The 15,795-nt window shown below is 34.6% G+C and overlaps 1 protein-coding gene across 3 annotated transcripts in view; it reads left to right on the top strand.

Moving 5' to 3' along the window:
* Window positions 1-15,795, top strand: part of si:ch73-204p21.2 (uncharacterized) — an 18,135-nt gene extending 2,340 nt beyond the window's left edge. Inside the window, exons 1-8 of one of the 3 annotated variants that reach the window (XM_067367812.1) lie at window positions 4,949-4,984; window positions 5,147-5,471; window positions 6,981-7,119; window positions 8,464-8,518; window positions 13,427-13,496; window positions 13,606-13,683; window positions 13,837-13,919; window positions 14,397-15,795. In XM_067367812.1, the coding sequence (XP_067223913.1) occupies window positions 6,992-7,119; window positions 8,464-8,518; window positions 13,427-13,496; window positions 13,606-13,683; window positions 13,837-13,913 (408 nt within the window). In that variant the 5' untranslated portion in view covers window positions 4,949-4,984; window positions 5,147-5,471; window positions 6,981-6,991 and the 3' untranslated portion in view covers window positions 13,914-13,919; window positions 14,397-15,795. Of the gene's footprint in view, window positions 1-4,948; window positions 4,985-5,146; window positions 5,472-6,980; window positions 7,120-8,463; window positions 8,528-13,426; window positions 13,497-13,605; window positions 13,684-13,836; window positions 13,920-14,396 lie in introns of those variants that run through there. The other 2 variants (XM_067367810.1, XM_067367811.1) reach the window with 2 other exon arrangements.

Raw genomic sequence — 15,795 nt, 5'->3', positions numbered from 1 at the left:
AAATTAGCTTTGCTCCCTCGTGAGGTTTATTTATTTGTTTGTTGCTTTATTTTTGCAAAATGGTCCACACATGCAAAGTTGGTTGATGACACAACTGCAATAAAGTAACAGCCTATAGTTAACAATTACTTGTTTACAAAGTGCTTAAACTACTTGTTCTTATGCCCATTAGGAAAAACCTGGCTGCATTCCAAGAATCAACAAGTTCGGTATATCTGTCATATTAACAGAACACATTTTACACATGAGGAAAACTAAACTTTAGTTAATAATTCAAGAAGATCCGTGATTCTAACTAGTACTTGGCCTGAAAAAGTAGTTCTTGTAATTGTTTAACCATAGCATTTGTTACAATAAGGATATAAAAAATTAAATCTATTGCCTTAATAGATTATATATTATATAAATTCTTGAACAAGTTAGTTAAAATGTACCACAATAAATACAATGTGGTAAATTCTAGGAAAGGTGGTCATGAGAAGTTTAAAAAGCTTGCAGGATCATCATGTTTTCCCCTTTTCATCAGTCTTTTTACTGGCTGTTTTTAGATCATGATGACTTTCTCCATAACGTTTTACTACATTCTGAATAGAATTCAAATGAAACCCATTTGAATTCTATTGAGAACATTCTATTTTATCATAGGAACGGCTCGCACAAATCTTATCACACTTTTGGAGCGCGCTGGTGAACGCGTCTGCGGTGATTCGCGCGCGGTGCACCACTCAAGCTTATAAAAGCTCCGAACACGCGATTTATAAAATTCATTAACAGCCTGAATCTGTGTTTCGGTGTGGTGGTTAGATCGAGTACAGGCAAGGCAACATGGAACAAGTGTCGGTGTATGCAAGACAAAGCGTGGGTATGCAGATTAAAGTGCCGGTGCGTACCGGCCCACTTCAAGCACTGAGTAAGATCACGTGGGTGTTTGAATTCAGATTGCGATCTTTTTACAATTAATCATGCAATTTTATTGCGCTGAATCGGTTTCGTTTTCGTAGGCTATTGAGTGAATAAATATAGAAATCCCTTCATTTCTATATAAAAAAAAATTTGAACCAATTTGAACTGGAACGCCGCTCCCCCTTGAAATTCACTCCGGGGACGCCGTCCCCCCGCGTTACCCCCCATTTCCAACCCCTGGTCTTAACTCAAAAAAACTTGCGCTGACATATCTTAAAATATGCCAGTGCCATTGTCCTTTTTAAGGCACATTTAAAAAATCTACTTAAATGTCCTAATTTAACTAAGGCCTAATCCTGGCTTAATCTAAGCCCTGTCTGTGAAACCAGGGGCCGAATGTATAAAGCCACTTGGAGTAAAATTTTAGTCTTAAGTGTGTAAAAAATTCTAAGCATGATTTAATTTCTCTCATTCCTAGACTTAAGAACTTTTATGAATCACACTTATTCTTAAGTGTTAAGACTAGGTCTTAGCTCCTAAATTATTTAGGAGAGCTGGAGAGGTCTCCTAACCTAGTTAAGAGTAACAAGATGGCAGCAAAGAACGGACACATGCTTTCAAATAAATATGATGTATTGAAGTTATATGGTGACATGAAGTTGATAAAACGATATAAACTTGATTGTCAATTCTTTTTGTAACTGACCCAATAAGAAATGTAATAACTTTAAATGAAGTTATTAAATAAAATTTAATAAATATTACTTAAACAATAATTAATACATTTTAAACTACAGCTACAGGTTTCAGAAAAACAAAAAAGATAAGAAAAAAGCACACATTGACTACAACATAATTAGTTTTTAAAGGTGCCCTAGAATCAAAAATTGAATTTCCCTTGGCATAGTTGAATAACAAGAGTTCAGTACATGATACAGTGAGTCTCAAACACCATTGTTTCCTCCTCATATAAATCTCATTTGTTTAAAAGACCTCCGAAGAACAGGCGAATCTCAACATAACACCAACTGTTATGTAACAGTCGGGATCATTAATATGTATGACCCCAATATTTGCATATGCCAGCCCATGATCGAGGCATTAGACAAGGGCAGCCAGTAACGTCTGGATCTGTGCACAGCTGAATAATCAGACTAGGTAAGCAAGCAAGAACAACAGCGAAAAATGGCAGATGGAGCAATAATAACTGACATGATCCATGATTACATGAAATTTTTAGTGATATTTGTAAACTGTCTTTCTAAATGTTTCGTTAGCATGTTGCTAATGTACTGTTAAATGTGGTTGAAGTTACCATCGTTTCTTACTGTATTCACGGAGACAAGAGCGTCGCTATTTTCATTTTTAAACACTTGCAGTCTGTATAATGCATAAACACAACTTCATTCTTTATAAAACTCTCCAACAGTGTGTAATGTTAGCTTTAGCCACGGATCACTATCAAACTCATTCAGAATCAAATGTAAACATCCAAATAAATGCTATGCTCACATGATCCGATGTATGCATGCAGCATGAATGACGAACATCTTGTAAAGATAAATTTGAGGGTTATATTAGCTGTGTGAACTTTGTAAATGCACTAGGGCTGCACGATTAATCGCATGCTATTCTCACGCGCATTTCGTCAGTAAAGCCGGTTCCCTGATTACCGCTAAATCACAATCACCTGCTTTCAAATGAAGCGGCATTTAATAGACTGAGCCGTAGATCACTGAAAAGCCACGCAATATCGCGTTCATATCGCAGATGAATCGCCTGCGATAATGAACGCGATATTGCGTGGCTTTTCAGTGATCTACGGCTCAGTCTATTAAATGGCGCTCCATTTGAAAGCAGGTGATTGTGATTTAGCGGTAATCAGGGAACCGGCTTTACTGACGAAATGCGCGTGAGAATAGCAAGCGATTAATCGTGCAGCCCTAAAATGCACTGTATTATAGTTGAGAGGTCGATGGGCAGGGAGCGCGTGATTTAAAGGGGCCGCAGCCTGAATCGGTGCATAGTTAATGATGCCCCAAAATAGGCAGTTAAAAAAAATTATTAAAAACATTCTATGGGGTATTTTGAGCTGAAACTTCACAGACACATTCAGGGGACACCTTAGACTTATATTACATCTTGTAAAAACTGGTTCTAGGGCACCTTTAATATTTCATTGGTCCTCTTGTTTTTGCATGCTCATTATTTTGGCCAAAATAATGTTCATTATTTTGATGTTTCATTTCATTATCACACATGAAACAATTGACTCCAAGCACAGCTACATGATATGCTTGCATCTTTTAACACATTTTTAAAAATATTTGAATTAAGGTTGAAGATGACAAATTTCCTAGGCTGGGCATCACATTTGGACACTACTCTATGGCAATTCATTGACTTTCCAACTGACCATCAAACCATGCTGCTAAAGCATGCCACTTTTGTTGATAGTGGGCTTCCCTGTAGTTGTTGGAGCCGTTGATGAACTCATGACACATCATTGCTCCAGTTGTAAATGAGGAAACATAAATCAATAGAAAAAGATTCACACTATCAATACTAATTCATGATAATTTTGCACAACGCAAAGCTGTTTTTAAAAATAAATTTAAATATTAAAACATTTCAGTGTCTTTTTAAATTATTTAAAAAAAAAATTTATAATAAAATTAAATGATTGGTGTGCTGCTGTGACTCGCTATTGGCTGATTCAGAGGTTGAGGGTGGCCATTTTGAATTGACATCATTGTAGTTCTTAGTTCACAACACTTAAGTCAGCACTTAAGACACTTAAAAATGATCAAATAGAGTAAAATAAGCATATTTAGCATGCTGTCTGAGGGTATTGAGGGGTCCGAGCTCGGAATTTAGCCAAAACCTAGAGTACTCTCCCATATCTTGGGAATAGGAACCAGCCAAGAGTGACTCGGGGTGGCAGAGGGGTGCAGAAAACTGTCGAGGTAACAGGGAATCGGCTGTGTGTATATATAGCCTATGCCTCCTCTTGAGCTGACTAGATAGACCATTTGAACGTACTTCTCCCCAACTTTGTTTTAGAGAACATCATTTGTCGCTTGAATCCTTCAATCTTTCGAGATGCAGACATGTAAGAGGCTGATAATTACCTGAACATATACTTGTTTAATTAGTGACACTTAACCTATATAATATAATATAATATAATATAATATAATATAATATAATATAATATAATATAATATAATATAATATAATATAATATAATATAATATAATATATTTATATATATATATATATTTTTTTTTTTTTTTATAGTATTAATTCATGTTTCAAATTAGCTTATATTGTTATTTTTAGTTTTTAATTTAAGTTTTAGTAAGTTTTTGTATTTTATATTTTTTTGTCATTTTCATTAGTTTTAGCTTTTTTTTTAGCTTTTGATTCATTTTTCAGTATTAATTTTAGTACTTCAAATTAAAATTATTTTGCATAGTTTTGTTTTTAGATTTTTAAAGTTTACATTTTCATCTAATATTTATATTTTATATTTTTCAGCTTTATTTCAATTATTTCTAGTAAATGCAATAAAAATTTGATATTTTAGATACTAGATATTTTAATAAAAATTGCATTTGAGCGTTGTAATTATTATTATTATTTATATATATATATATATATATATATATATATATATATATATATATATATATATATATATATATATATATATATATATATATATATATATATATATATATATATTATTTTTATTTTTATTTTTTTATTTTTTTAGGGTTACTCAGATATAGCCATTGTGGTGCCTCGGTCTCATCTATACATAACATTACATAATATGCAAATTAGATTTATCTGGAACATGCGTCAAAGTCAAAAGAATTCTTTAAAACTTTTCCCAAAGTTCAAAGTACACATCTTTAATTTGTGTATATGCAAATATCTTGTTAGTTGCATTAACAGCATACCCAGAGAGACACTAGTGTATATAATCAGGTTCGGTGAGCCCTTCAAGGGTGGTGGCACTTCCAGGTTTGTCAGATTCTCAGGACGTCTGAAAGAGGAGTAGCTAGCTGGAATGGTAAGATTTCCGATGACAGATGTTCATACAGATGTTCACAGTAATGTTATGTACAGATAGTATTTCATCTGTGTTTAATAAACAATCATATGTTTTGAGGTTTTATGATATGAGTTTTGTAGTGAGACACTGAATTTTTTTATTATGTACTTCTGTAACTAGATATCAGTAAGTATATCTGAAAATGGGTGTGAGAGGGAGGAGTCTGCACGAGGAGTCAATGAATGAGTGATTGGCAGTCTTTCTGATGTGATGACAACTCCAGTGAAAGAATGAGGAAATTGAGTTTGTCAAAGCTATTTTCCCCTTCCTGTCAGAAAGGTAGAGTCTCAGTGTTATGCTGACAGGAGCTGGCTGACGGGTGTCTGTTGTCTACACCGATATGTAGAGTTCAAAAGCAAAGAAGACACTGCCCAAGGACTGCGTCTGAACGCTTTCAACAGCAGTTCACTGACTGAAGGAGGTCACTGAATTATCATCTACACAGGTACCACTTTTTCCACTATATTTTTGCTCCTGTTTTTCACATTATGTTGTATGAAAGTCCAGACCTATTCATTATGGAGATTAAGAAAATATATATATTATATAGTTAATTATTTAGTTTCCGTCTCTTTAAGGAAGTTTCTTTAGTCTTACATTCCTATTATTATTCACTGAGCATAATAATTGAACGGTGAAACCGGGAGAGGTGCAATTCTCATCTTTCGTAAATGACTAAGAGCAGGTGGATCTTTAAGTTTCGTTCTGGAACCTGTTCCATATGTCTATTTTTTTTCTTTCTTTGGGTGAGGTTTACATATACCTTACCTTGAGTGTTGGAATTACATATATAAAGATGTCAGTACAGTATACCCACCAAGACATAAGGTTTACTGTCTCATTAATAAGTGGTTATTCTGGTTTTTGATTTGTTCTGGTAAAATTACAACCAGTTATAGTTTTATATGAATCTTAAACAAGCAATATTAAATCCATAGAATGTGGCTGTGCCCTCTATATTCGGTATAAAAATTTACCCAAAAATGAAAATTGTCATTAATTACTCCCCCTCAAGTTGTTTCAGATCTGTATGAGTTTCTTTGTTCTGCTGAACACAAAGGAAGATATTTGGAAGAATGTTTGTAACCAATCAGATCTCGCCCCCACTGACTGACTGACTGTACTTTTCTTTGACTACTATGGTAGTAAATGGGGGGGCGAGATCTGGTTACAAACATTCTTCCAAATATCTTCCTTTGTGTTCTTCCTTCCAAAGAAATTCACACAGATTTGGAACAACTTGAGGGGGAGTAAATGACAGAATTTTCATTTTTGGGTGAACTATCCCTTTAAGGGCAAGTAAATGATGACAAAGGGATAGTTCACCCAAAAATCAAACTTCTAAGTCATACCAAACCTATGTTATTAACTTTCTTCTATGGAACAAAGAAATTTAGTTCAGGTAATTCAGAGAAAAACACCAATTATGATCAAAAGGCATGGAGACTTTCGAACTTCGAAAAGGAAACAAGAACATCATAAGTCCATACTAGTCTTGTGCTATATTCCAAGTCTTCTGAAGCCATAAAATAGGTTTGCATGGGAAACAGACTGAAATTTACATGACATTTCGATGAAAATATTCCTCCACAATGAGCTGTTAACCACTGTGTGCGGGTAATTGAGTCAACTCTAGAACCGGCTCAGTCAGATGCAGTTTCAAGCTTTTTTTTTTCTGAACTGGACCAACCAAGGCCTAACTCAAACGAATGATTCATTCACAAATAAGGCAGCGCTACTTGATCCAAAGGCATGTTTCAATTGATTTGTTCATTTCTTATGAGTTTCTGAGTTTAATAGAAATTCTGAACCTATTTTTAATTGGCTTTTTATTAGTATTTTTATTATTATTATGTGTAAAGCACTATTCATGCACAATTGAAAATGGTATGAGGTCAGTGACTATACACATGAAATAATGTATTCAACTGACAATTGATCTGTCTTCCTGTAGGTTCCACAATCATGGCACCAATCAGCACAGATGTGTTGGGCTGGGCGATCTCAGAGCAACCAGAGGCTGCTTTTCTCTCCTTAATCATCCTCTTCATCGCTAGCATCGCTCTCCTTGCCCTCTGTGCAAACTGTAAAAAGTAAGTAGTGACCTTTTAAGAGATTTTTGTGTGTTTTTGGTTAAAAAGAACATGGCTTAAAAGATGAAGTCAACTGAAAACAGGCAACAATACATGTCCTGTAGGCATGTGGCAGAAAGTCACCGGCACTATTTCTGTAAGCTACATTCCTAGACATCACTGTCAAGAGTTTCTACTACGGAAATTTGTAAGGAATGAGGCAGGAATGTGGCCCTGTCACAGAACGGAGAACTGCGTCTTACACATACTTGCCCATGCTTAACATAAGATAACATGAAAAAGAGACCAAGCAAATAAGCAGTGTATTGTGGGGTTGAAATTTCAGAAATTTCTTTGCAGACTGTCTGCATAGTGATGATACATAAGCCAGTGAGTCAAATACCAGGTAGCATTTCAGTCTCATCCACATTGTTTAAACTCATTAAGGTAAATTCCTAATAAATAATAAAATAATATTTCATTTATATATTCATTAATATTTAATATCACATTTATTTAAAGCTGTACCTCTAGTTGCAGTTTTAATCTCAACCACTAGAGGCCAGCCAAGAAAAAGTTTTGCACTGACACACAGTACTTTTTGTTTTGTATCATCGTTTTGTAAAGTTGCTCTAAAACCGTAATTAATTACTAGCTATTAATTACATCTTCAACAGTGTCATTAATTGCTGTAAAAAGTATTATTACTTAATTCTTATTATTTTCCAAATGTCAACCTCAACATGAAAACTGCTTTTTAATTTTCAAATTAATATAAAATTGCATAAATTATTCTTGAATTGAATAGAAAGTATTTAAAGGGAGAAGGTTACATTTACAACATGCATTTTAAAATTCACTATTGTTTTATATAGAATTTTGTAATATACAGTATTTAATTCAATTACATCAGAAGTAACTAATTCGGTTACAGAAATTAAGAGTAATCTCTTTACTTTTTCTAGGAAAAATTAGATTACAGTAATTATTTAATGCAATCCATTACACCCATACATTGAATTAATGTAAGTAATTAAATCATGTTTGTGTTAATATAGCCTAATTGTTATTTCAATGATGATGAAGATTAATGAAAATTTATTTGGCGAATTTTGCGGTTTCAGTCTCGGCCACCAGACGCCAGCCAGTAACTCCAGTGCATGTGGTATACACTTGAGGCTTTAAACTTTATTGCACTGGCAATAAATCTTTATTTTCCTAAATGGGATTGTATAAGCAATAAAGTCACTTATTTGTTTTAAACAAAAGATTTCACTCATTAAGTGCAAAAATCATTAAGTTTATCAGAAGCATGACCACACTTTAAAACCACAAATGATTTCAATTTATTTTATTTCTCAACAGACATTCATTTGAGTTAGAGAGCAGCAGCGCACCAGAGCAGAAATCATCAACGCTTGTGAGTGTGGTGAGTAATTTAATTTTCCCTTAAAAAAGTAAAATAAGTCAAAGTAATTAATTACTAGCTATTAATTAGATCTTCAACAGTGCAAATACAGTACACTTTCTAAAAAGTATAATGTAATTGCACTCTAAAAAGTATTGCTTTACTTAATTACAATATTTAAGGGATAGTTCACCCAAAAATGAAAATTATCCCATAATGTATTCTCCCTCAAGCCATCTATGGTAGGTCTATATGACTTTCTTCTTTCAGAAAAACATAATCAGAGTTATATTAAAAAATGCCTTTTTTTTTTTTTTTCTTTTTTTTTTAAGCCCAAAAAAAGCACATCCATCCATCATCAAAGTAATTTATACTGCTCCAGGGGGAAAATAAAGGCCTTCTGAAGCGATGCGTTTTTGTAAGAAAAATATCCATAATAACTTTATAAACTGTAATCACTAGCTTCCGGTAATGATCGTACTAGGGTCTAGTTCTGGTGGAAGTGTGACCTCTGACCCGACGCATGACGTATTGACGAACACGGAAGTGCAGTCACGAATTGGAAGTCTAAAACTCTTTAATTTTGAAAGAGAAATGTCGGAGGAGCTTGAGTCAACCCTATTTGTTTGAAATGCGAGAAGCATCGATGGACGGATGTGCTTTTTTGGGCTTCAAAAAAAAAAGAAAAAAAAAAAGATTCTCTCTCATTATAAAGCTCGGAAGAGCCAGGATATTTTTTTAATATAACTCTGATTGTGTTCGGCTGAAAGAAAAAAAGTCACCTTGGATGGCTTAAGGGTGAGTAAATTATGGGATCATTTTCATTTTTGGGTGAACTATTCCTTTAACTTCAACCAGTTTGATGTTAAATCCACTATTGTTTCATATAAAATTGTTCTGTAGTTTTTTTTTAATGCAATTACATCAGAAGTAACTGTAATTAAATGACAGAAAAATTAGCAGTTATCCCTTTTATTTTAGTTTTTTAATGGAAAATTAAATTACAGTAATTAATTACTTACTAATGCATTACATCCAACACTTTATATAAAACAGTTTTATTTTTAGTATATTACAATGTTTCTTTATCATACATTGTTAGAAAAAAGGTTCTGTGGGGTTCTGTATAAAACCCTTGAGGTCTTGACCCAATTTTAAAGAATATTTTATGCCAAAAAGTTTCTATATAAGGAGAAATGTCTTAACATGTTAAACATGAAAGTATTATGCAATCATTTATTTCATTTTCATTTATTTTTCATTTATTTCATTCTAGTAATAAAGTATGCTTACAAGCTGCTTAAATTGCCCGTATTGTTTTATTTTAAAGGTTCCTAATTTTCTTTTGAAGGTCTCCTACTTTAAGTTTACATGAAGTTTTTGTTTTACCTGTGTTCTTGTTTCCTTTGCCCCTGTTCATTAGTTGTCTCATTTTTTTAATATGTTCCCATTTGTTGCCATGGTTACTCATTTGTTAATTGATTAACCCCTCCTGTTCCTTGTTTTCTCCCTTCACTGAGTCGGTATTTATAGCCCTCATTTTCAGTTGGTTCTTAGTCCTTTCTAGTAAAGTCTGATTCTTTGCCACGAACTGAACCAATTCTCCAGTTAATTTACATAATAATGCAATGAAAAAAAACTTTTTTTTTTTTTTTTTTTTTTTTTTTTATACTGAGATGGGATTAAAACACCCATTAATGATGTGAAACATGGTTTATGTAAAACTGTGAGTTGATTAAGACTAGTTTACTCACTTTATATGCTTTAGACATGTAAAACATCCATGAGAAATTAAAACAAAAACCCCTTCCATTTCGCCCCCTCATTCAAGTCAACTGCGCGTTCAGGCTCGTATCAGCAGCTCATCAGTTTTCTTTGCGGACATGTCCGAGTCCGAACTGTTTCCTCAGGTGACTCGAGATGTTGTAAACATTAACTGACTCTTGACTTGAGACCGAACAGGTGACACTGTTATATATTTCCAATATGTTTTAGTTGTTATTCTTTATGCTTTTTTAGCAAAAGACAGAAAACATACAGTATATTTTGCATATCAGACATATCTAAAAGACTGTTCTCAGTTCAGTCAGTGTATTGTTGGACTAACTGGAGTGCTGAGTGTGTTTGCAAAAAAAGGCATTTATATACTCCTGGACATTGGCTCATTTCGAAATGGAGTGACTGTCAGGCAAGACCAAAAATGAGATTTGATTGTGTAACTAGTAGATCTTTATTGACTCAAGCCACAAACTGTTCAGTCCAGTTTGGTGAAAGAACCGGTTCAAAAGAATTTGTTTCCAAACCAGACAACACTAGTTCTTTCTTGTCCATGTTAAAGGGTTAGTTCACCCAAAAATGAAATTTCTGTCATTAATTACTCACCCTCATGTCTTTCCAACCCGTAAGACTTTCATTCATCTTCGGAACACAAATTAAGATATTTTGATGAAATCTGAGAGGTTTATTTATCCTCCATTCAAAGCAACATAACCACATTCAAGGTCCAGAAAAGTAGTAAAAACATTGTTAAAATGGTCTACATGACTACAGTGGTTCAACCTTAATATTATGAAGCGACAAATACTTTTTGTGTGCAAAAATAATGACTTTATTCAACAAATTAGTCTCCTGTCATTCTCATATGCTATTAACATTGCAGAGTTTCCATGTTTAAGTCAGAACGCTGGTTCAGTATTGGCTGACGCAGGAGCCGGCCAGTACTGAGCCACAGTTCGGACATAAACGCATAACATTAAGGTTGAACCACTGTAGTCACTTTGACTATTTTAACGATGTTTTACTACTTTTGAATGCCATTAATTTCAATGGAAGATAAAAAAAAAACCTCTCGGATTTCATCAAAATATCTTAATTTGTGTTCTGAAGATGAACGAAAGTCTTACAAGTTTGGCACAGCATGAGGGTGAGTAATTAATGACAGAAATTTCATTTTTGGGTGAACTAACCCTTTAAGTTGGTTGTGTTACTCCTGTTTGTCCTGTTTTCCTTCGTGACGTATTTTGTTTGTACTGGTAAATAAGTGACTGCTGCGATTAGATCCAGCCTCACAACTCTTATTGCTGCAGCCAACCGTGACACATCCAAGGTCAAAAAATACTTTAAAGGTGCCGTAGAACGTCTTTTCAAAAGATGTAATATAAGTCTAAGGTGTCCCCTGAATGTGTCTGAAGTTTCAGCTCAAAATACCCCATAGATTATTATTATTTTTTATTTTTATTTTTTTTAACTGGCTATTTTGGGGCATCATTAACTATGCGCCGATTCAGGCTGCGGCCCCTTTAAATCTCTCGCTCCCTGAACCAGTACCAACCCCCCACCCCCCTCGGAAGCTCTCGACTATAAGTGCAGTTATACAGTGTATAAACAAAGTTCACACAGCTAATAAAACCCTCAAATGGATCTTTACAAGATGTTCGTCATGCATACTGCATGCATGCTTCGGGTCACGGGAGTATAGTATTTATTTGGATGTTTACATTTGATTCTGAATGAGTTTGATAGTGCTCCGTGGCTAAAGCTAACATTACACATTGTTGGAGAGATTTATAAAGAATGAAGTTGTGTTTATGAATTATACAGTCTGCAAGTGTTTAAAAATGAAAATAGCGACGGCTCTTGTCTCCGTGAATACAGTAATAACGATGGTAACTTTAACCACATTTAACAGTACATTAGCAACATGCTAACAAAACATTTAGAAAGACAATTTACAAATATCACTAAAAATATCATGTTATCATGGATCATGTCAGTTATTATTGCTCCATCTTTTCGCTATTGTTCTTGCTTGCTTACCTAGTCTGATGATTCAGCTGTGCACATCCAGACGTTACTGGCTGCCCTTGTGTAATGCCTTGAACATGGGCTGGCATATGCAAATATTGGGGTCATACATATTAATGATCCTGACTGTTACTTAACAGTCAGTGTTATGTTGAGTTTTCCGGAGGTCTTTTAAACAAATGAGATTTATATAAGAAGGAGGAAACAGTGGTGTTTGAAACTCAATTTATGTCTTTTCCATGTACTGAACTTTTGTTATTCAACTATGCCAAAGTAAATTCAATTTTTGATTCTAGGGCACCTTTAATTTTCTCATAATATACATTGCACATCACCTCATTCCTCAAAGCTTCTGAAAATGGTTCGTTCAAAGAGTCGGCCTCTCTAAACCCCTACTTACCGTCAGCCTACTCTGCTCTGATTGGTCAGAAACAAAACGGAAATTACCATATCTGAATTCCAGCTCCAGAGTCTTCCTCAGCACTTGATACACAGCGATATGAGCAGATGGCGTCGGTTTTACTGTATCAAATCCAGCGCGAGTCCTCGTCTATTTTGAAGTGCCTGCAAAGTGGATTCACAGTACTAAAAACAGCGTCTTCTCGACAAAAACAGAAAACACAAACCAAACTCTTCCAGTCTCAGCTGCAACTGCAGTGTTTGAGGCGGGTCAAAGTTGACATTGTTCGCAGGCAGCCAATGATGACTATAGGCGGGGATTATGCAGATTTTTCTGTAGGTTTGTAACAGGAATTGAGACTGAAATTACTGAAGACTCGTTTCAGCAGTTCAGAATCGATTCTTTCTTTTAGGAAACAATAACTGTATTTGTCATACACTTTGATCTTTAAAGCTTTGCAGACATTTTACATTCACAAACAGCTTTATTATGAAAAAAGCATAAATGGGGCACTTTTAATTCATAAAACTTAATTAAAATAAAAAATGAATTGAAACAAAATTCATTAAAACAAAATTCGTAAGATGATCCCATGATTGGAACTCCTAAAAGGTTTTATACATGAAGCCCCTGACAGAACCCTTTTCTTCCAAGAGTGTATAAATGGTCAAATGTGATGTAAATCTTGTGCTCAACTCTAATTCTCAATTGAACAGGCAAGAAAGGACGATTCAACAGGAGCCAGACACAACCCTGCTGCTAATGAAATCACGGGTGATGAAATCGGTAAACTGAGTTGTCAATGACACTGAATTTCTTTTGAATCTGAATAGCCGTTTATCTCTTTGCAGTGCTATCAAACTCACTCAGATGCACTTTAATCTTGTCTTTGAAGGTTTGGAGTCTGAGGATGTAACAATCTCTCAAGAAGGAATCGTGTACAAACCCTGGAGAAGTCACACTCTCACTCACGGTATGTCTCTCAGGTCAAAAAAGATAATTGCAAGGAATTCAAACCACAAAAGTAATTTAATACCTGTAAAATCGCTTTACTTTTCACCACACATTTTGATCCCAGAAATGAGAAATGCATAGAAAAGTCTAACAATGTATGTGCTTTCTGCAGGTTCAATCCCACCAACTCAAATAAATGGCAGTGTTGGGACAACGAATGAGGGTTCAGTAACGCTTCACGCTATTTGAGAAAGTGTAAGCACTTCGGATGATTCTGTTATACTTTTAAAATACTCTTAAAGGGATAGTTCACCCAAAAATGAACTCATAATTTACTCCTCCTCAAGCCATCCTGGGTGTATATGACTTTCTTCCTTCAGCCGAACACAGAGTTATATTAAATAATATCCTGTTCATGAGAGAGTCGGGTTCTGACTTTTTACGATGGATGGATGCACAATTTATGGAGCTTTAAAAACTATTCAATACCATGACAAAGCTTTGAAGAGCCAGGATATTATAACTCTAAAATAAATATAATACTCCAATTGTGTTTGGCTAAAAGAAGAACAAAGTCATATACACCTATATGGCTTGAATGTGAGTAAATTATGGGTTAATTTTCATTTTGAGTGAGCTATTCCTTTAAATTTCATTTGCATGTGAAATTTCAAATGACAATACAAACAAATGTGTGCCTCTCATTATTTATTTATTTATTTTTTAATTCAGATAATAAAAATGGCGCCAATGACGTATTCCTAACACCAGACTTTGTGGTGGAAACAAGCCTGTAGAGAGTTCCACCATCTTTATTATGCAACCTGAAATGCTTGTACTAAACAAAACCTCAAATTATTTGGAGATACTTTGTGTTCTTCTGGAGCCGAAATCCTGCTTGGTGATGTTGACTCCATTAAAGTGTCCATCAAACTTTATAGGAAACATTGTATCCCCTTTCCCTCAGCATTGACCGGACTGATTCAAAGCTGAATCCTTATGCAACGGTTCAAACAGTGTCCCTCAGGGCAAGGAGCCTGATCTTCTGGCCACACCTGTTCTGACAAATAGGAGTCTCTTTGCGGGTGGTCACCAATTAAATGTGACATGGGCAAGAAAAACAAGTCACATTTCCATCTGAAGATAAGGTGGAAGTGTTGCCACCATCACTACCAGAGAGACCTGAAGAAATGAAGATTTTTCCTCTTTCGTTTTCTGATGAATTCCAGTATTGTGAAACTATTCTGTATTCTTAATAAGGGTGATGTATAGACTTTATCTCTCAGATCGACTGATCTGGATATGTTTAACTTTATGGATTTAAATGGCAGCACACTGGTGAATATTTTTAGGTTTTGAACAAATGTACGAATTCCAGTGGGCATGCATACATCTGATTAAAAACTTTGAAAATGTAATTAAAGTAACAGACTCTGTAGAATTATCCCTCCTGTTCTGGTGAGATTGACCTTATTTAGCAGAAATATTTGCTCTGTAGAATTGGGCCTTATTTTTCTTTTGAGGGCATTTGTGGGTCAATGACAAGATGGTGTCACTTAAAGGGTTAGTTCACCCAAAAATGAAGTACTCGCCCTCATTTCGTTCTACACCCATAAGACCTTTGTTCATCTTCAGAACACAAATTAAGATGTTGTTGATGAAATCCGATGGCTCAGTGAGGCCTGCATAGCCAGCAATGTTACCGCACCTCTTAAGATCCATAAAGCTACTAAAAACATATTTGAAACAGTTCATGTGACTACAGTGGTTCAACCTTAATATTATAAAGAGACGAGAATACTTTTTGTGCGCCAAAATAAAAAGACTTTTCAACAATATCTATATGGGCTGATTTCAAAACACTGCTTTATGAAGCTTCTGAGCTTTATGAATATTTTGGTTCGAATTAGTGATTTGGATCTCCTATCAAATGGTTAAACTGCTGAAATCATGTGACTTTGTCACTCCGAACCACTGATTCGATTCGTGAAGCTCTGAAGCAGTGTTTTGAAATCGGCCATCATGAGATATTGTTGAAAAGTCATTATTTTGGGGGGTTTTTTGGCACACAGAAAGTGTTCTTGTCACTTTATTATATTAATATTGAAGTCACATGATCTGATTTAAATAT

Source organism: Chanodichthys erythropterus, chromosome 18 (assembly GCF_024489055.1).
Source record: "Chanodichthys erythropterus isolate Z2021 chromosome 18, ASM2448905v1, whole genome shotgun sequence".
Taxonomy (NCBI): domain Eukaryota; kingdom Metazoa; phylum Chordata; class Actinopteri; order Cypriniformes; family Xenocyprididae; genus Chanodichthys; species Chanodichthys erythropterus.
Note: the sequence above shows the minus strand (reverse complement) of the source record. Positions and strands in the feature narration are given on the sequence as shown.